Source organism: Amblyraja radiata, chromosome 6 (genome assembly GCF_010909765.2).
Source record: "Amblyraja radiata isolate CabotCenter1 chromosome 6, sAmbRad1.1.pri, whole genome shotgun sequence".
Classification (NCBI taxonomy): domain Eukaryota; kingdom Metazoa; phylum Chordata; class Chondrichthyes; order Rajiformes; family Rajidae; genus Amblyraja; species Amblyraja radiata.
In genome coordinates this window covers 53,630,669-53,652,297 of record NC_045961.1, presented here as the reverse complement: position 1 = coordinate 53,652,297, position 21,629 = coordinate 53,630,669, and the positions used below count along the sequence as shown (strand labels likewise).

The window sequence follows — 21,629 nt, the reverse complement described above, 5'->3', positions numbered from 1 at the left end:
TGGCAGATCATCGGTTCATGAGTTGGATGGGGTGCCGGACTTTGCGCGCCACGTCGCGCCTGCCTAAACTCCTCAGCTGGCCCACCGGCTGGGCTTTGTGTGCGGTCCAGCACCCGGGCCAACTCATCATCATGGGATGCTGAGTTGGATGATCAGCCACGATCATATTGAATGGCGGTGCAGGCTCAAAGGGCCGAATGGCCTACTCCTGCACCTATTTTCTATGTTTTTATGTTTCTATCATTCACCCACGGCCGAGCCGGTACGAATTGCCGTCGGGAAATTGTCCCGTATTTTGACCTTTTGTCTCTTATTTGGGAGTGAGAAAGTTGGCAACCCTAGATATATCTGATCCGTTTGGATAGCATGCAGAACTAAGATTTTCACTGTACCTTGGCATAGATCATAATGATAAACCCAAGCCTACGAAATAAAGCCCCAAAAAATCGTACAATTAATGTTTTAATCACAAAGGCACAGATAGATTCTGATTAAACACAGCAGGTCGGATTCATTGTTCAAAAGGGAACTGCAGATGCTGGAATATCGAAGGTACACAAAATTGCTGGGGAAACTCAGCGGGTGCAGCAGCATCTATGGAGCGAAGGAAATAGGCGACGTTTCGGGCCGAAACCCTTCTTCAGACAGGTCTATCATTCACCCAGCCACGGCCGGATTCATTGACGGATGCCGCAGACAGTGCCCCCTGCTGGACTACGGAATGAGGAGCAGGGCAGCAGAAGCCTTTGTGAGCGTTTGAATGTAAAACAGGAAGTTAATCCCAAAGAGGTAGTTTGTTGCGTAGTTGACAATTCCAGCAGTTGACATGATGAAGAGAAAGCCTATTAGACGTTTGCCAAAGAAAAACCCATGGAGGCTGTCAAAATAAGTGAAATGTACAAGAATTAAAAATGTATTTTCAAAAGACAAAATATTGAAAATATGTTTGCATAAATCACAACCTACAAATGAAAGTGCAGGGCCATTTAGGGTGGCACGGCAATGCAGTGGTAGAGTTGCTGCCTCACAGCTCCAGAGACCCGGGTTCGATCCTGACTATGGGTAATGTCTGTATGGAGATTGGACGTTCTCCCCGTGACCGCGTGGGTTTTCTCTGGGTGTTGCCGTTTCCTCCCACACTTGAAAGACTTCCAGGTTTGCAGATTAATTATCCAGTAAAAATTGTCAATTGCCCCTAGTGTGCAGGATAGTGCTAGTGAATGGGGTGATCGCTGGTCGGCGTGGACTCGGTGGGCCAAAGCACCTCCTTCCATATAACCATATAACCATATAACAATTACAGCACAGAAACAGGCCATCTCTACCCTTCTAGTCCGTGCCGAACACGTATTCTCCCCTAGTCCCATCTACCTGCGCTCAGACCATAACCCTCCATTCCTTTCCCGTCCATATAACTATCCAATTTATTTTTAAATGATAAAAACGAACCTGCCTCCACCACCTTCACTGGAAGCTCAGTCCACACAGCCACCACTCTCTGAGTAAAGAAGTTCCCCCTCATGTTACCCCTAAACTTCTGTCCCTTAATTCTCAAGTCATGTCCCCTTGTTTGAATCTTCCCTACTCTCAGTGGGAAAAGCTTATCCACGTCAACTCTGTCTATCCCTCTCATCATTTTAAAGACCTCTATCAAGTACCCCCTTAACCTTCTGCGCTCCAAAGAATAAAGCCCTAACTTGTTCAACCTTTCTCTGTAACTTAGTTGCTGAAACCCAGGCAACATTCTAGTAAATCTCCTCTGTACTCTCTCTATTTTGTTGACATCCTTCCTATAATTAGGCAACCAAAATTGTACACCATACTCCAGAATTGGCCTCACCAATGCCTTGTACAATTTTAACATTACATCCCAACTTCTAAACTCAATGCTCTGATTTATAAAGGCCAGCACACCAAAAGCTTTCTTTACCACCCTATCTACATGAGATTCCACTTTCAGGGAACTGTGCACAGTTATTCCCAGATCCCTCTGTTCACCTGCATTCTTCAATTCCCTACCATTTACCATGTACGTCCTATTTTGATTTGTCCTGCCAAGATGTAGCACCTCACACTTATCAGCATTAAACTCCATCTGCCATCTTTCAGCCCACTCTTCCAACTGGCATAAATCTCTCTGTAGACTTTGAAAATCTACTTCATTATCCACAACCCCACCTATCTTAGTATCATCTGCATACTTACTAATCCAATTTACCACACCATCATCCAGATCATTGATGTACATGACAAACAACAGTGGACCCAACACAGATCCCTGTGGCACCCCACTAATCACTGGCCTCCAACCTGACAAACAACCATCCACCATTACTGTCTGGCATCTCCCATTCAGCCACTGTTGAATCCATCTTGCTACTCCACCATTAATACCCAACAATTGAACCTTCTTAACCAACCTTCCGTGAGGAACCTTGTCAAAGGCCTTACTGAAGTCCATATATACAACATCCACTGCTTTACCCTCATCAATTCCCCGAGTAACCTCTTCAAAAAATTCAAGAAGATTAGTCAAACATGACCTTCCAGGCACAAATCCATGTTGACTGTTCCTAATCAGACCCTGTTTATCCAGATGCTTATATATATTATCTCTAAGTATCCTTTCCATTAATTTGCCCACCACTGACGTCAAACTAACAGGTCTATAATTGCTAGGTTTACTCTTAGACCCCTTTTTAAACAATGGAACAACATGCGCAGTACGCCAATCCTCCTTCCACTCTGTATCTCTAAACTAAACTAAATTTGTATTAAGGATCTTAATACCTCATTGTACCCAAAGATTCCTCAATGGGACCCGAGGCTCCAACTCCATAGCTCCTTGAAAGTGTCAACACAAGTAGATAGAGTGGAAAAGTGGGCGTATAATATGCTTGCCTTCATTGGTCGGGGAATTAAGAGTCAGGTAATGAAGACGCTATTTTTTACCCAAAAATAAGGCATGAAAATGTATCTGCGTCTTGGAGATTCTATTTGCTCATTATTCTATGTTCGCTCTTCTGGGGAGATGCTAACTGCATTCCGCTGTCTCTGTACTGTACACTTCACAATGGCAATAAAATTTGAATCTGAATTTGAATCTGAGACCGAAGGTTAGGTTGTTAGCCAAGAAAGATAGACTTGGCTATCCCTCAGTACAGCAACATCAAGATCAATGTTGCTGTACTGAGGGAAAGCCAAGTCTATCCGTCATTGCTGGCAGCTGATGGGAAGCGGCTGTAAAGTGGGAACCGGCTGTAAAAGGACAGCGTCGCTGGGGGGGGGGGTGAGTTCCATTCACAGCGTGTGGGGAGTCTGGCCCGGGGAGGGAAGTAGCTTAGGTGGCTGCAAGCGGCCGCCGGGACCGGATAGTGGAACCGGCTGCCACCTCAGTGCCTTCTGCTGACCGGCCCGCCCGCCAGCCATGATGTCCTTTGGCACAAGCGCAACCGGTGGAGGTGGTGGTTGGTGGGTAGCTACTGGGCGGAAGGCTGACTGCTCCGTCCCAGGCTCGCTCTCTCTCTCTCTCTCTCTCTCTCTCTCTCTCTCTCTCCCTCTCTCTCTCTCTCTTTCTCTCTGTTTCTCTACTAGTCCCGGGGCAAGTGACCTGGGCGCTACAGCCAGACCCGGGGCAGGCGAACTGGGAACTGCAGCTAGCCCCGGGGACGCGAGGGATCTGGGAACTGAAGCCAGTCCTGGGGCATGCAGGTGATGTTGCCGGCCGCTGGACTAAACCAAACCCTTGATCCTGTCCCGCCATCCTTTTTTCAAAATTTAGCAACTTAAATCGGGGGTGCGTCTTCGACGCAGGTGCGTCTTCATTGCCGGGAAATACGGTAGTCATAATGCAGCTTCATAGAACTTTGGTTAGGCCGCATTTGGAGTAATGCGGCAGGACTGATCACACCAATAAAGGAAGGATGTGGAAGCTTTGAAGAAGGTGCAGGAGTGGTTTACCAGAAAGCTGCCAGGTTTAGTGGGTATTAGTTGTAAGGAGAGCTTGGACAAACTTGGATTGCTTCCTCTGGAGCATCAGAGGCTGAAGGGAGACCTGATAGAAATATATAAAATTATGAGAGGCATAGATAGGGTAGACAGTCAGAACAAATTTTCCCTGGGTAAAAATGTTAAATCCCAGAGGGCATAGCTCTAAGGTGAGAGGAGCTGTTTAAAGGAAATGTGCAGGGCAAGCTTTTTACACTGGGGTGGGGTCCTGGAACGCACTGCCAGGGGTGGTGGTGGAGGAAGATAGAATAGTGGTGTTTAAGAGGCTTTTAGATAGGCACATGGATAGGCAGGGAATGGAGGGATATGGATCACGTGCAGGACGATGAGATTAGTTTAACTTGGCCAGGCCAACCCTGCAACGTCGCCAGGACAACAGGCCTTCATGGTCAGGCCACAAATCTTGCACTGACAACATCTGGGATTTGAAAATGGTGCCAAAAGCTGGTGACTTTGTATACTGTCCCAGTGTACTACCGCTATACACTTGTACTGCATCTGAGATGCTTATCTAAGATGTATCTAGGTACTTGTGTATAGTAACACTTGTACTGTGAAATGTCACCTAGTCATGTTCTCTTGAGATGCTGCCTGACCCACTGAGTTACTCCAGCACTTTGTGTCTATCTGCAGTTCACCTGTTTCTTTGAAATGTGTGTTGGTTCGAATAATATGAGGCCTTGACCATCACCTGGTGATCAAGCAGTGAAGAGGTACAGCAGGCAATGAAGAAAGCCAATGGCCTTCATTGTGAGAGGATTTGAGTTTAGGAGCAAGGAAGTCCGACTGCAGTTTGACAGGGTCCTGGTGAGACTGCACCTGGAGTATTGTGTGCAATTTTGGTCCTAATTTGAGGAAGGACATTATTGATATTGAGGGAGTGCAGCGTAGGTTCACCAAGTTAGCTTCCGGGAATACTAGACTGACGCATGATGAAAGAATAGGTCATTGTGTTAATTGGAATTTAGAAGGATGAGAGGATATCTTGTAGAAACATATACAATTCCTAGAGGATTGGACAGGGTAGATACAGGAAAAATGTTCCCAATGTTGGGGGAGACCAGAACCAGGGGGTCACAGTTTAAGAATAAGGAGTAGGTCATTTAGGACTGAGATGAGGAAAAACCTTTTCACCCAGAGAGTTGTGAATCTGTGGAATTCCTTGCCACAGAAGGCAGTGGAAGCCAATTCACTGGATGTTTTCAATAGAGATTTAGATAGAAATCTTAAAGGGAATCAAGGGATACGGGGAAGAACGAGGTACTGATTTTGGACGATCAGCCATGATCATATTGAATGGCGGTGCTGGCTCAAAGGGCCAAATGGCCTACTCCTGCACCTATTTTTTATGTTTCTATGTTTCTAAGAAATTAATAGGGATGTGTTTGTAATACAGATTTTTTTCCCCAAAAAGCAGAAGTACTGAAGAGATGCTGTCATGACAACGGATTTCCATAGAATTCACTGTTGGGATCATGCACAATAACCTCCCTCAATTGAACAGGAACCGAAAGAATCTTTGTGGTGTCTTTCTAAAGGCAACTTTAACATAAGATTCAACCTCTCCTGTCCACTCCAAATATGAGTAGATAAAATAAGATCACACACTTCTTTTGTAGAAACAAGCAACTGCAGACGCTGGTTTACAAGACTCAAAGTGCTGGAGTAACTCAGCAGATCAGGCAGCATCTCTGGAGAACATGGATAGGTGATGTTTTGGGTCGGGACCCGTGTTCAGACTGATGAGAGACTAAATTGATAAACTCTCAGTCCGAAGGAAGGTCTCGACCCAAAACGTCACTTATTCCTTTTCTCCAGAGATGCTGCATGACTCGCTGAGTTATCCCAGCACTTTATGACTTATTTTACCAGCTTTGTCCAGATTCACTGACTTGAATTTGTGGGATAATTGTGAAATATAATCATAACAGTGATCGGAACGTGATAACAAAGATGTCAAAATCTAGCTGCAAAACAGAGACACTGAAATCAACAGATTGTACAAGAAATGCAGATTGTACTGAAGCCAATTAACCTACAAAACTGGATGTCTTTGGAGTGCGTGGAAAACCAATGTGGTCACAGGGAGAAATCATGTACAAAATCCATTGATACAAAATCAGGATCGAACCCTGAACGCCGGCATTGTAAGGCAGCGATTGGCTCCACCACTGTGCCACCTTGCTGCCACTAGCGTTCATTTGTGAAACAAAGAGACAATTACCTTTGACTGCTTTCTCCCAGATATCCAACAAAGTACTTGTGCCGCACTATCAAGTACAACATTCCAGCAAAGGCAGCAGGAGCTGGCAGGATAAAAACCACAATAATGTTGATCATAGCAAGGTACAAGCCGTACAATTATGAGCAAAATATTATCGTGCCTACACCAAGTATTTAATTCCACAAAATATGAGGATTTTAACTGGCTAGTCCTCAAGATTTTCCTCAACCACTGTTAGTATAACTAGTCCTAGGGTCATAGAGTCAGGGCCGGCCTTAAGCCGATTGGACCGATAGCTCCCAATTGGGCCCCGTGCCTAAGGGGGACCCCGCACTAATGTTCCGTATTTCGTACGGAAACACAAATTTGCTTTGATAAATAAAGATTTTTTTTAAAACATTCGCCATCCGGATTTTTTTTTTAAACGAACATGGATAACAACCACTGCACGGCCATCAGACGCAAACGATTTGTTAACTACTACTGTTAGCACTTGTTAACAGCCAGTAAATAACAAATAGTCATACAATGTATCATCAATACATCGATCCACATTCCTCAATAAATGTAATTGTGTTTTGAACAAGTATTAATGACGCCGCATTCCTTTGAATAAAATTCACGCTGCGTCATTAATACTTGTTCAAAACACAATTACATTTACTGAGGCATGTAGATCGATGCATTGATGACACATTGAGAATTTCTTAAAACTCACCATCATGATTGAGGGCTCCGGACCGCGAGAAGGTGCTTCTTCTTGGTGTGCAGGTTAGTCATTTATCTTTTTGTTTCACCCCCTGTCCATCCACATTCATCTCCCTCTCCCCCACCTTCCTCCCACGGTGCCTGCTGCTTTGGTGGCAGGCAGACCATCACGTTTACATTGCCAGTTCACCACTGATTTATTTTCAAGTGGTCAGTGCAAAGTCTGCCTTCTTAAAAACTGGTATTGTTGCCAAAAGTGACTTGCTTCGTGAAAATGGGGCATTTGTAAAATTAAACCCCAGTGTCCTCTAAGCTACGTGTTACTGTATTGTTCAATATTCTTGCTAATTGTCGTATTAGCATTTCAATGCTGCGTGTGCTTCAGCATGGGTCATCCATCGGTTAGATCGCAGCGGAACATAGTATTAAATCGCAAGCGACTGCAGATGCTGCAGATCTTGAGCAAAAAAAAAAAACTGCTGGAGGAATATTGAGTCCACACCATCTAGTGAAGCCACCTAACAAAGGGTTGCTCTTTGGAGGCGAATAGTCACTTCCTGACTAACTGCTGACTCTTTTTAACTTGGCGCAAAGTGCAATGGGTACCTGTTTTTTATTGCACAAATGCATGAGTGAAGAATGTATAATTGTCATGTACACCAACAACAGAAGAATGAAATTCTTATTTGCAGCAGCATAACAGGTGTGTAAACACAATACTCATAGATTGTATGAGAACGTGTGAGAAACGACTAAATTCAAAAACTTAACCCTAATACTAGTGCAAAAAAAGCTCAGGGTGCCCCATCAAATCTTATCAATCGCTTGCTACTCGCATGACTGTGTCCAACTGCTGTCTGGTTCGTTGATCATATTGCTAGATATGAACTGTTTTGGGAGAGAAAAATGCTCACGGCAGACCAAACGTGTTAAACAGAAATTGGTCAGATACTGAGCTTTACACAGTGAGAAATCATGTGAAATAATCACTAAATTTTATTTTAAATAAATGTACCTGCATGTTATACTGTTTAGTTTGGAGATACAGCCAGATAGTCCACTGAGTCCGCACCGACCAGCGATTTTTGTTTTCCTATTTGTCAATTTTTTTGTGCCTGATTATTTGGTGGCCAATCAATCGCTGTCTCTATCCAATCACCAACCAGCTTGCCTTAAAATTCCTGTCCAATCAACAAATAGGTCTCCTCCCGTCCAATCAGCCGCTGTCTCCATGGGCATTGTGTCCAATCACCTAATGCCGTTTAATGGTAATCAGCTGCTACGGTAAAGGTTGGAAGCCAGTGGAGGTACTGACAGTCAAACGGGAGCAGGAGAGATTCAGATAGTGTATAATCCATAGCACCTTAGTGTACAATTTCATAATATATACTAAATAACTAGGCTGACAGACCTTGGCTGGGAACCTTGGGCTCACCAAAGTTGTTCCTAATTGTCCCCGCACCCCCTAAGGCCGGCCCTGCATAGAGCCATGCAGTTCCACGGTGTGGGAAAAGGCCCTTCAGCCCAACTTGCCCACACCAAACTACATGTCCCATCTACACCAGTACCACTTGCCTGCTTTTGGCCCATATCCCTCTAAACCTCTTCCTATCCATCTACCGTCTAATTCTTAAATGTTGAGATAGTCCCTGCCTCAACTACCTCCTCCAGCAGCTCGTTCCATTCACGCACCACCCATTGTGTGAAAAAGTTACCCCTCCTATTCCTATTAAATCTTTCCCCCTTCACCTTAAACTATGCACCCTGGTTCTCGATTCCCCCCCAATTCACACTACTTCTATTTAATCCCAATTTCTCATCCACTCCCTCCACACTAGGGGCAATTTGCAGAGGGCCAATTAACCTGCAAACCCACAGGTTTTTGTGATGTGTGAGGAAACCGGAGCACCCAGAGAAAACCCACGTGGTCACAGAGAGAACGTGCAAATTCCACAGTCAGTACCCAAGGTCAAGAATACATTCCAATAATTAGTGATTTGTATCTAGTGGGCAATAATTGATTATGTTACTTTAACTCGATACAAGTTTAACTTTAACTTGATATAAACTGGCAACCAAACTCAAATTTCCCCCGTAAAACATGCAGGGTCATGAGTGAATATTAATACAGAAGAAATAATATGCAAATATCCAAGGCTTTTCAATGCAAAAATTACAAGTGGATTCTAAAGAGTTAAATTTTATATGTTATACTTTACCTTGACTACAGAAAAGTCCAGCGGTCCACAGTAGAGCCAGGAACGTAGGGTAAACTTCAATGCAGTTGTGGCTAAAATCAAAAAAGAAAATGAAATCAAAGGACAGATGAATTTATTCCCAATTCCCAGTGAAATAGTCATAGAGTCATACAGAATGGAAAAGGCCCTCCGGCCCAACTTGCCCACGCCGATAAACATGCCCCATTTCCACTAGTCCAAGGGTTCCCAACCTGGGGTAAATTTACCCCCAAGGGGTAAATTTGTTGATTCTGGATTTGTACATATTTTTTCTCATTGACTGACTGTGTTTGGTTCTGGTATATCATCTGTTCATCATTAGTTGTTCATAAATAAGTTAAATAACATTATCACGTGCTATTAAAGTTGCCAGGGGTAAACGGGACAAAAAAGGTTGGGAACCCCTGCACTAGTCCGACCAGCCTGCATTTGGCCCCTATCTCTCTAAACCTATCCTATCCATGTACCTATCCAAATGTTTTTCAAATGTTGCGATAGTACCTGCCTCAACCACCTCCTATGGCAGTTCGTTCCATACAGTCATCATGCATTGTGTGAAAAGGTTACCCCTCAGGGTCCTAATAAATCTTTCCCCCTTCACCTTAAAAGGAAGGCGGATTCTCGCATTCAATGTAAAACCAAGGCCAAAGAAACCATGGCTTGAAGGATCAGATCACCGGCGCTCCTCAAAAGTGTGGGAATAAGAGAGACATAGATGGGTAGACAGGCAGAACCTTTGTCCCTTGAGTTACACCAATACTTTGTGTCTCTCTTAGGCAGAACCTTTTTCCCAGGGTGGAAATGTCAAAGACTCGAGGGCCTAGCTTAGTGAGAGGGGCAAATTTTAAAGGAGATGAATGGGGCAAGTTTTTTTCACACAGAGTGTGATGAGTGTCTGGAATGTGCTGAAGGTGGTGGTGGTAGTGGAGGCAAATATGATAGTGGCATTTAAGAGGCTTTTAGATGAGCACATGGATATGCGAGGTATGGTGGAATATGGATCATGTGCAGGCAGAGGAGATCAGTTTAATTTGACATCATGTTTGGCACAGAATTTGTGGGCTGAATGGCCTATTCCTGTGCTGTACTGTCCTATGTGCTGCATTCCTCATCATATCACCCGCATGATCTATTTTTGAGCAAACCCACACCTTGCGTATGCAATCACCGCGTAATTTAACCTTTAAAAAACGGTAACTTTTCCAAGGGCCAATACCAATATGACTCGCCTGTCCTTATTAACAGAGAGTACTTGAGTCAAAATCACAAGATAACTGCAAAAGCGCTGGAGGAATTCAGCGGGTCAGGCAGCATCTGGGGAGCGAATGTACAGGCAACGTTTCGAGTCAAGTTTGATTCAAATAGTTCACATGTTTATGACCTTAAAAGAAATTATTAAATATTTCAGATTATGTTTTTTACTTTTGCTACAACAAGAAGTAAACTGAATTCTGCAACTTAGTTGTCCAGTGTTTACAAGAAGGCGTGTAGCCTGTTAAAAAGAGGCTTTTTAAAATTTTGAAATTTTCACCAAATTATTTAAAATAAAATTGATACCAAATGCAGAATTGATTATTTTTGGAACAATGGAAGGCAGCCCTGAACTAACTGCGTTTCAAAAGAGCCTATTTAATTACGGTTTCATAACGGGAAAAAAACCTATGCTTAAATTCTGGAAAAACACCCCAATACCAACTATAAATATGTGGATTTCAAATATGTTCGAAACATTACACCTGGAAGATATGAGACTCCTTCTAGCAGGCAAATCAGACCAATTCCAAAAGATTTGGTCTGCATTTATCGACTTACTACAAGTATAAAGTGCAACAGAACTCTGAAAAGAAACGGTTTCAGGACCTGGTGAGGGGGGAGGAAAAATACGAAGTTGGTATATCCCTTTCAGCTCTGTTTTCTACTTTTAACATAGCTTCTGTTTCTTTTTCTCTTTTTTCTTTTCTATGGCTTACTTCTTAACTTTTGTTTCTAACTTCGTGCCTATGGGTCTTTTTTCTGATCACTTTTTCACACACTCACTATCCTATCTCACTCTCCTTTTTTTCTTTTTAAAGCTTAAAAAATGAAGTGGTACAAGAAATGTAATATATTATCTTTGGCTTATATTATTGTAATGTACACTTCTTCTAATAAATAAAATAAAAAAATAAAAAAATAAAAAGAGGCTTTTATATGAACACTTGGATATGCAGGGAATGGTGGGATATGGATCATGTGCAGGCTGAGGAGATCATTTTAACTTGGCATCTTATTTGACACGCATTTTGTGGGCTGAAGGTCCAAGTGCTGGAGTAACTCAGCAGGTCAGGTAGCATCTCTGGAGAACATGTGTGGGAAGGAACTGCAGTTGCACCAAAGATAAACACTAAGTGCTGGAGTAACACAGCGGGTCAGGCAGCATCTCTGGAGAACGTGGATAGGTAACATTTCGAGTCAGGCTCCTTCTTCAGGCTGACTCAATGAGTTACTCCAGCACTTTGGTTTTTTTTTTTATAAACAGGCATCTGCAGTGCCTGGTTTCTATGTGCAACCTGATGTAATCCTCCATGTTGCTCAAGAGGAAATCCCTTTTCGTAAATTTCCAGGCCATGTTCTGCTTCTGGGCAGCTTAATTCTCACATAGGCTTCCGAAAACTATGATGTCAACCACTTGTGTAAAAATTTAGAACATGAAAAAAACCGCAGCGGTATGAATATTGACTTCTCTAACTTCGTAACCCTTGCTTTCCCTCTCTCTCCATCCCTCCCACTTCCCAGTTTTCCGACCAGTCTGATTGTCCCCCTGATTGCATTTTATCTCTGTTTGCTTAGTTGTCACCTTCTGCTAGCTAACAATGATCTATTCTATTTCCTTGATGCACATCTCTTTTGATGTATTTTTTTCACACCTTACACTTCTTTATCTCTGTGTCTCCCTCTCCCCTGACTCTCAGTCTGAAGAAGGGTCTCGACCCGAAACGTCAACCGTTCCTTCTATCCAGAGATGCTACCTGTCCCGCTGAGTTACTCCAGCATTTTGTGTCTATCTTTGGTGTAAATCAGCATCTGCAGTTCCTTCCTACACATTTCTCTGCAATTCTTGGAGGCACAAAGTGCTGGAATAACTCAGCGGATCAGGCAGCATCTCTGGAGAAATGGAATAGGCGATGTTTTGGATCGAGACCCTTCTTCAGACTGAGAGTCAGGGGAAAGGGAAACTAGAGGTATGAAAATGTACAAAGGACAAAGGAATAAAGGGTATGAAAAGAACCAGCAATGATGAACAAGGAAAGGTGGAGCCCACAATGGTCCATTGTTGGCTGTGGATAAGGTAATAACGAGTGGATACAAACAGTGAAACTACAGTGAAACTAGTTAGACGACTCGGGTGGTGGAGGAAGAGAGAGGGAATGCAAGGGTTACTTGAAGTTGGAGAAATTAATATTCATACCGCTGAATAAGCTGTAAGATGCCCAAGCAAAATATGAGGTGTCCCGCTGAGTTACTCCAGCATTTAGTGTCTACCTTCGGTTTAAACCAGCATCTGCAGTTCCTTCCTACATGTTAAATTGCATTTGTTCTGTTTCGCGTGCTCTTGAGAATATTTAACTCATTTTCATCAACCTAGCCAGTTCCTTTTTAATTAAAGAGTTCCTCTTGTTTGTCACGATATTATGCTGTTGATTTTAAGCACGTACAATAAATGTCAGCGAACTCGCCTTCTTCACACACGCACTGCAGGAAAAGGTGGATTCCGTTATAGATACTTACTTGGCCACACTGACCCGCCCGAAAGCTGTGTTCGCTGGGCGTTGATTAACAGATTCGTTCTGCACCGTGTAGGCAAAGAATACTGAAACAGAGGAATGCAAAGGTTTCTCACCGAAGCACAGGCGACCACCGTAACATCGGTCTCGGTCAGTCCACAAGACATCTTTGCTTACCGTTCTGCAGGGCGCTGAGGACGGTCACGGCGCCCAGAAAGACCACTTTGTCCATAACATCCATATCCATGCTGATGGCTCTACCTGTATGCTGCCTGTATCCCTCCCCAAACACCAACCTTGTTAGGATGGACCTGCTCAGGGGCAGTAACTATCTCTCAACTTCCGCGTCTTTTCGTCGCTGCTTGCAGGCGGAAGAACGCAGATCCGTTGTACTCGGGGGAAGGGTGATGGTTGGTGGTTTGGCTAATCATAGAGCACGGAAACAGCCCCTTCGGCCCAACTCGTCCATGCCCACCAAGATGCCACACCCAAACCTACCTGCGTATCATCCACATCCTTCTAAACCTTTCCCAACCAAGCTCACCTGTCCAGATATATTTTAAATGCTGTTATAGTACCTGCCTCAACTACCTTCTCTGGCAGCTTGTTCCATATACCCATCACCCTCTGAGTCTAAAGTTGCCCCTCAGGTTCCTATTAAATCTTGCCCCTCTCACCTTAAGCCTATGTCCTCTGGTTTTTGATTTCCTTTCCCTGGGTAAAGTGAATATAGAGTCCTAGAATTGGAATACAGCATGGAAAAAGGCCCTTCAACCAAACTTGCCCATGCTGACCAAGATGCCCCATCTACACTAGTCCCACCTGCCCACGTTTGGCCCATATCCCTCCAAACCTCTCCTATCCATGTAACTGTCAAAATGTTTTTTTAAATGTGATTGATCCTGATTGCATTCTGAGGCAGAGAATTCCACAGATTCACAACTCTCTGGGTGAAAAAGCTTTTCCTCATCTCTGTTCTAAATGTCCTACCCCTTATTCTTAAACTGTGGCCCCTGGTTCTGCACTCCCCCAACACCGGGAACATGTTTCCTGCCTCTAGAGTGTCCAATCCCTTATATGTCTCATCCTTCTAAATTCCAGTGTGTACAAGCCCAGTCGCTCCATTCTTTCAACATATGATAGTCCAGCATTCCTGGGAATTAACCTTGTGAACCTACACTGCATTCCCTCAATAGCAAGAATGTCCTTCCTCAAATTTGGAGACCAAAACTACACACAATACTCCAGGTGTGGTCTCAATAGGGCCCTGTACAACTGCAGAAGAACCTCTTTGCTCCTGTACTCAACTCTTTTTATTCCATCATCATCATCGGCGGTCACTCGAAACGAGTATGACTGTCCTCTCCTCTCCATAGGGTCATCCACTTGTGGGTCTGCAGATGTCTGTAGAGGCCGATCCGCGATCCACACACCTTGGTGCAACGTGGGCAGTGGAGACTGGCGGTGATTGGTAGTCATCGAACCCCCTTCTCTCTCTCCTTACGGTGCTGTCGCTTTGTCTCTGTGACACGGCGTAGTTCCATTACGGGACTCGATTTCCTCCAGGAGCGCCTGTCCAGTGCAATTTGCTCCCAGTTGCTTGATGTGATGTGGAATTTCTTCAGACTGTTCTTGATGTTGTCCTTAAAGCGTTTCTTTGGCCTGCTGGGGGCTCGCCGACCTTCCTTCAGTTGAGAGTACAGAATCTGTTTAGGGAGACATGTGTTGGACATGCGGATGACATGGACAGTCCATCGAAGTTGGTGCTGCATTATAGTGGTGGTGATGCTGGTCATGTTGGCTTCCTCCAAAACGTTGATAGAAACATAGAAACATAGAAATTAGGTGCAGGAGTAGGCCATTCGGCCCTTTGAGCCTGCACCGCCATTCAATATGATCATGGCTGATCATCCAACTCAGTATCCCGTACCTGCCTTCTCTCCATACCCTCTGATCCCCTTAGCCACAAGGGCCACATCTAACTCCCTCTTAAATATAGCCAATGAACTGGACTCGACTACCCTCTGTGGCAGTGAGTTCCAGAGATTCACCACTCTCTGTGTGAAAAAAGTTCTTCTCATCTCGGTTTTAAAGGATTTCCCCCTTATCCTTAAGCTGTGACCCCTTGTCCTGGACTTCCCCAACATCGGGAGCAATCTTCCTGCATCTAGCCTGTCCAACCCCTTAAGAATTTTGTAAGTTTCTATAAGATCCCCTCTCAATCTCCTAAATTCTAGAGAGTATAAACCAAGTCTATCCAGTCTTTCTTCATAAGACAGTCCTGACATCCCAGGAATCAGTCTGGTGAACCTTCTCTGCACTCCCTCTATGGCAATAATGTCCTTCCTCAGATTTGGAGACCAAAACTGTACGCAATACTCCAGGTGTGGTCTCACCAAGACCCTGTACAACTGCAGTAGAACCTCCCTGCTCCTATACTCAAATCCTTTTGCTATGAAAGCTAACATACCATTCGCTTTCTTCACTGCCTGCTGCACCTGCATGCCCACTTTCAATGGCTGGTGTACCATGACACCCAGGTCTCGCTGCATCTCCCCTTTTCCTAGTCGGCCACCATTTAGATAATAGTCTGCTTTCCTGTTTTTGCCACCAAAATGGATAACCTCACATTTATCCACATTATACTGCATCTGCCAAACATTTGCCCACTCACCCAGCCTATCCAAGTCACCTTGCAGTCTCCTAGCATCCTCCTCACAGCTAACACTGCCCCCCAGCTTAGTGTCATCCGCAAACTTGGAGATATTGCCTTCAATTCCCTCATCCAGATCATTAATATATATTGTAAATAGCTGGGGTCCCAGCACTGAGCCTTGCGGTACCCCACTAGTCACTGCCTGCCATTGTGAAAAGGACCCGTTTACTCCTACTCTTTGCTTCCTGTTTGCCAGCCAGTTCTCTATCCACATCAATACTGAACCCCCAATGCCGTGTGCTTTAAGTTTGTAAACTAATCTCTTATGTGGGACCTTGTCGAAAGCCTTCTGGAAGTCCAGATACACCACATCCACTGGTTCTCCCCTATCTACGCTACTAGTTACATCCTCAAAAAATTCTATAAGATTCGTCAGACATGATTTACCTTTTGTAAATCCATGCTGACTTTGTCCAATGATTTCACCACTTTCCAAATGTGCTGCTGTCCCATCTTTAATAACTGACTCTAGCAGTTTCCCCACTACCGATGTTAGACTAACTGGTCTGTAATTCCCCGTTTTCTCTCTCCCTCCCTTCTTAAAAAGTGGGGTTACGTTTGCTACCCGCCAATCCTCAGGAACTACTCCAGAATCTAAAGAGTTTTGAAAGATTATTACTAATGCATCCACTATTTCTGGAGCTACTTCCTTAAGTACTCTGGGATGCAGTCTATCTGGCCCTGGGGATTTATCGGCCTTTAATCCATTTAATTTACCCAACACCACTTCCCGGCTAACCTGGATTTCACTCAATTCCTCCAACTCCTTTGACCCGCGGACCCCTGCTATTGTTGGGGAGTTTGTCCTCCCAGCTGATCCTCAGCATCTTTCGTAAGGATCTTTGATGGTATTGTTCCAGGGCTCCCAGGTGCCTGCTGTAGGTGGTCCATGAGTCGGCTCCATGCAATAGGGTGGAGAGGACAATGGCTCTGTAGACCAGCAGTTTTGTTTGGGCCTTTAGGTCTCTGTCTTCAAAGACTCTTTTCCTGAGTCTGGCATAGGCTCCGCGGGCACAACTCAGACGATGGTTGACCTCAGAGTCAATGTCAGCTTTTGAGGAAAGAATGCTGCCAAGGTAGGGGAAGTGGTCAACGTTTTCGAGAGTGGTGTCGTCCACTTTTATAGTGGGCTGGGTAGATGGTTGGTTGGGAGGAGGTTTATGTAGGACCTGGGTCTTTTGATATATAAGGGTAGGCCCATGGCTCTGTATGCCTTGGCAAAGGCATTCAGGATGCCCTGGACGTCTTCTGCAGCATGTGCTGCAATGGCCCAGTCGTCTGCGTACTGAAGCTTCATGATGGCGGTGTTACTGACTTTGCTCTTGGCCTTCAACCTATTAAGGTTGAAGAGCCCACCGTCAGTTCTGTAGAGGATTGGGATCCCCTGTGGCAGCTCTTCACCAATGAGGTGAAGTATGGCAGCAATGAAGATGACAAACAGGGTGGGTGCGATGATGCATCCCTGTTTGACCCCCGTTTCCACAGTGAAGGGCTCGGATTCTGAGCCGCAGTCGCTGAGCACTGTGACCGACATGCCATCATGTAGAAGCCTCAATATTCTGATGTACCTGTCATGACAACCTTGATAGTATGCTCCAAAGAGCCTGGCGGTCTACCGAGTCAAAAGCCTTTGTCAGGTCTATGAAGGCCATGTACAAAGGCTGCTTTTGTTCGGCATCTTTCCTGGAGTTGGAATGCTGTGAATATCATGTCTGCTGTACCTCTGGATAGGCGGAAGCCACACTGTGATTCTGGAAGTACCTCCACAGAACTCCTCTCGTTATGAAGGCCAACATGCCATTAGCTTTCTTCACTGCCTGCTGTAACTGCATGCTTATTTTCAGTGACTGATGTACAAGGACACCCAGATCTCATTGTACTTCCCCTTTTCCTAACCTGACAACATTCAGATAATAATCTGCCTTCCTGTTCTTGCCACCAAAGTGGATAACCTCACATTTATCCATATTAAACTGCATCTGCCATGCATCTGCCCACTCACCCAACCTGTCCAAGTCACCCTGCATCCTCATAGCATTCTCCTCACAGTTCACACTGCCACTCAATTTTGTGTCATCTGCAAATTTTCTAATGTTACTTTTAAACCCTTCATCTAAATCATTAATGTATATTGTAAATAGCTGCGGTCCTAGCACCGAGCCTTGCCGTACCCCACTAGTCACTGCCTGCCATTCTGAAAGGAACCCTTTAATCCCTGCTCTTTGTTTCCTGTCTGCCAACCAATTTTCTATCCATGTCAGTACCCTACCCCCAATACCATGTGCCTAATTATCCCACTAATCTCCTGTGTAAGACCTTATCAAAGGCTTTCTGAAAGGCCAGGTACATTACATCCATTGGCTGTCCCTTGTCCATTTTCCTAGTTCCATCCTCAAAAAATTCCAGAAGATTAGTTAAGCATGATTCAAATCAATGCTGACTCAGACCGATCCTGTTACTGCTATCCAAATGTGCCTCTATTTAATCTTTTATAATTTACTCCAGCATTTTCCCCACCACCGATGACAGGCTAACTGGTCTATAATTCCCTGTTTTCTCTCTCCCTCCTTTCTTAAAAAGTGGGATAACATTAGCTTCCCTCCAATCCACAGGAACTGATCCTGAACCTATAGAACATTGGAAAATGATCACCAATGTGTCCACGATTTCTAGAGCCATTTCCTTAAGTACCCTGGTATGCAGCCCATCAGACCCTGTGGATTTATCAGCCTTCAGTCCCATTAGTCTACCCAACACAATTTCCTGCCTAATGTGAATTTCCTTCAGTTCCTCCGGCACCCTAGGTCCACTGGCCACTAGTATATCTGGGAGTTTGTTTGTGTCCCTCTTAGTGAAGACAGATTCAAAGTACCTGTTCAACTCATCTGCCATTTTGTCCGTCCCAACCCGAAACAAAGCATAAGGTTGGGGCCTCCAGAGATTCTGCCTAACCCGCTGATTTACTCCAGCAGTTTGTGTCTTTCTTTGTAAACCAGCACTTGCAGTTCCTTGTTTCTACATTTGACTGCTCCACTGTGAAATCTCCTCAAGGTATGCTGACTTTAAAGAAGTTCTCCTCCTCTCTCAATCTGAAGAAGGGTGCAGACCAGTAACGTCACCTTTCCATGTTCTCCATAGATCCTGCCTGACCCGCTGAGTTACTCCAGCATTTTTGTGGCTTTTTTATTGTTAATGAGCTTCTAAATTAAGCCACCACTCTCTCCCCAGACTGGAGGGGTTTTTTTTAATTGCAGTGATCACTTATTTACATTTAGAAGAACATTCAACCTTTAAATAAGACAAATTCTCTTCAGCTTCATCAGTGACTACATCTTTCATCAGGTTGTAAGTTCATAAGTTCATAAGTTCATAAGCAGAATTAAGCTTTTTGACCCATTGTCTACTCCGCCATTCAATTATGACTGATCTATCTTTCTTTCTCAACCCCATTCTCCTGGCCTCTCCCCATAACCCCTGACACCCTTACTAATCAAGAATCTGTCAATCTCCGCCTTAAAACATCAATTGACGGCCTCCACAGCTATCCGTGGCAATGAATTCACAGAATCACCACCATCTGATGAAATAATTCCCCCTCATCTCCTTTCTAAAGCTTCTGTTGCGTGCTAACCAGTCAGCGGAAAGACTATACATGGTTGCAATTGAGCCGTCCACAGTGTACAGATACGGGATAAAGAGAATAACATTTACTGCAAGATAGTCCAGTAAAGTCCGATTAAAGATAGTCCAAGGATCCTTCAATGAGGCAGAAAGTAGCTCAGGACTGCTCTTTAGACGTTGGTAGGATGGTTCAGTCAGTTGATAACAGCTGGGAAGAAACCATCTCTGAATCTGGAGGTGTGTGTCTTCACACTTCTGGATCTCTTCGTCAGGGGAGGTTCTGATCAATTCAAGTGCTGTTCAAGATTTTAAAATCTAACTTACTCACAAAAAATTCTAACGTATCAAAAATGGTTATTGAAAGTTACAGCAGGATGGACAAGTGGTCTGAGGAATGGTTAATGGTGTTTAATGCTGATAAGTGTGAGGTGTCGCGTTTTGGAAAGTAGACCAGGGCAGGACCTTCACAGTGAACGGCAGGGCTCGGGGGAGTGTTGTACGGCAGAGGGATATAGGTGTTAAGGTACATAGTTCCTTGAAAATGGCATCACAGATAGATAGAGTGGTCAAGAAGGCTCTCAGTACATTGGCCTTCATCAGCTAGGCAGTGACGGGTTTAGATGAAGAGAGGCCCTAGGATATTCCACTTGTGAGGCCCCTCCCAATCCCCTATCCCCATGACTAGAGGAAAATGGAAGAGTGTTTTAAATAATTTGAGTAAAGCCAAGAATGATAACGGGTGTTTAAAATTCCGCAATTCCTTCTCTAAAGGACATAAAATGTTATTATTATTTGTCTGTATAATATTTGGGAAATATTTCTTAAAGAATTGTTCCTTATTGACAATTATATTGCAAAATCTGAATCAAATCTGAATCAAATCTGCTTCCAAAAACTGTTTACAAAACGAGTATGCTTTTTCCTATTGTTAACAAATATGCTACAAATAAGCTTAGTTTTATTATGAACCTGATAGTGGCAGCCACAGCACTACACAGTGGGTTTCTAGCAACGACTATCAGCTCTACCCCTAGCATTGCTCCTTGCCAACTTCCTAGTTCAAATATCTTTGCACTTTCCTACTTACCCCTGAGTTTTGACTTTTGAAGCCTGCAAGTATTCAGAGATATTTCCTGCACCCGCCATCGCTGCTTACTGGAGCACATGTGAAAGTTTGCCGGACCCCGGTGCCACCAGATTGACACCGATGTGCAACCGAGCGTGGCCAATGAGATAAGGGGCTGGAAAGCTGCGCTTTTAAAAAATGTATTTATTGCCAGTGCTAGTGTCGAGTTATCGGCTTAAAACAGTATTATTCTGAAACGGAGGGCAAGGAAAATTACTGAAGGGTTGTTCAGAGACTGCAGTGCGTTGTGACAGCATATGTACGAAAGGCCTATGACAGTGTCAAAAATATTATACACCTTGGCCGGAGGCCCCCTAGATTTTGAGGCCCTAGGCCAAGCCTATAGGTACAGTGGCTTGCAAAAGTATTCATACCCCTTGAACTTTTCCACATTTTGTCACGTTACAACCACAAACGTAAATGTATTTTATTGGGATTTTATGTGATAGACCAACACAAAGTGGTGCATAATTGTAAAGTGGAAGGAAAATGATACATGGTTTTCAAATTATTTTACAAATAAAAAAAATAAAAGTGTGGCGTGCAAAAGTATTCAGCCCCCTTTGTCACTCTGATACCCCTAAAATCCAGTGCAACCAATTGCCTTCAGAAGTCACCTAATTAGTAAATAGAGTCCACTTGTGTGTAATCTAATCTCAGTATAAATACAGCTGTTCTGTGAAGGCCTCAGAGGTTTGTTAGAGAACATTAGTGAACAAACAGCATCATGAAGCCCAAGGAACACACCAGACAGGTCAGGGATAAAGTTGTGGAGAAGTTTAAAGCAGGGTTAGGTTATAAAAAAATATCCCAAGCTTTGAACATCTCACGGAGCACTGTTCAATCCGTCATCCGAAAATGGAAAGAGTATGGCACAACTGCAAACCTACCAAGACATGGCCGTCCGCCTAAACTGACAGGCCGGGCAAGGAGAGCATTAATCAGAGAAGCAGCCAAGAGGCCCATGGTAACTCTGGAGGAGCTGCAGAGATCCACAGCTCAGGTGGGAGAATCTGTCCACAGGACAACTATTAGTCGTGCACTCCACAAATCGGGCCTTTACGGAAGAGTGGCAAGAAGAAAGCCATTGTCGAAAAAAAGCCATAAGAAGTCCCGTTTGCAGTTTGCCACAAGCCATGTGGGGGACACAGCAAACATGTGGAGGAAGGTGCTCTGGTCAGATGAGACCAAAATTGAAGTTTTTGGCCTAAATGCAAAACGCTAT

The 21,629-nt window shown here is 44.2% G+C and overlaps 1 protein-coding gene across 1 annotated transcript; it reads right to left on the bottom strand.

The window, feature by feature from the left end:
* Window positions 1-449: 449 nt before the first annotated feature.
* Window positions 450-13,323, bottom strand: LOC116974430 (arachidonate 5-lipoxygenase activating protein). Its single transcript, XM_033022856.1, has 6 exons — window positions 13,119-13,323; window positions 12,946-13,027; window positions 9,160-9,230; window positions 6,233-6,314; window positions 684-877; window positions 450-517 (listed from the first exon to the last, which is right to left on the bottom strand). Exons 1-5 carry the CDS (start codon window positions 13,186-13,188, stop codon window positions 715-717), a joined length of 468 nt encoding a protein of 155 aa, XP_032878747.1. The 5' UTR covers window positions 13,189-13,323; the 3' UTR covers window positions 450-517; window positions 684-714.
* Between the last annotated feature and the right edge of the window lie 8,306 nt (window positions 13,324-21,629).

Excerpts from the sequence above, each read along its gene's own strand:
- LOC116974430 (XM_033022856.1), bottom strand. The coding sequence starts at position 13,188 with ATGGATATGGATGTTATGGACAAAGTGGTCTTTCTGGGCGCCGTGACC. Across the intron at positions 6,315-9,159 it reads TGGACTTTTCTGTAGTCAAG|CTCCTGCTGCCTTTGCTGGA; the intron begins GTAAAGTATAAC and ends TTATCCTGCCAG. Across the intron at positions 878-6,232 it reads CTGGGAGAAAGCAGTCAAAG|CCTCCATGGGTTTTTCTTTG; the intron begins GTAATTGTCTCT and ends TTATTTTGACAG.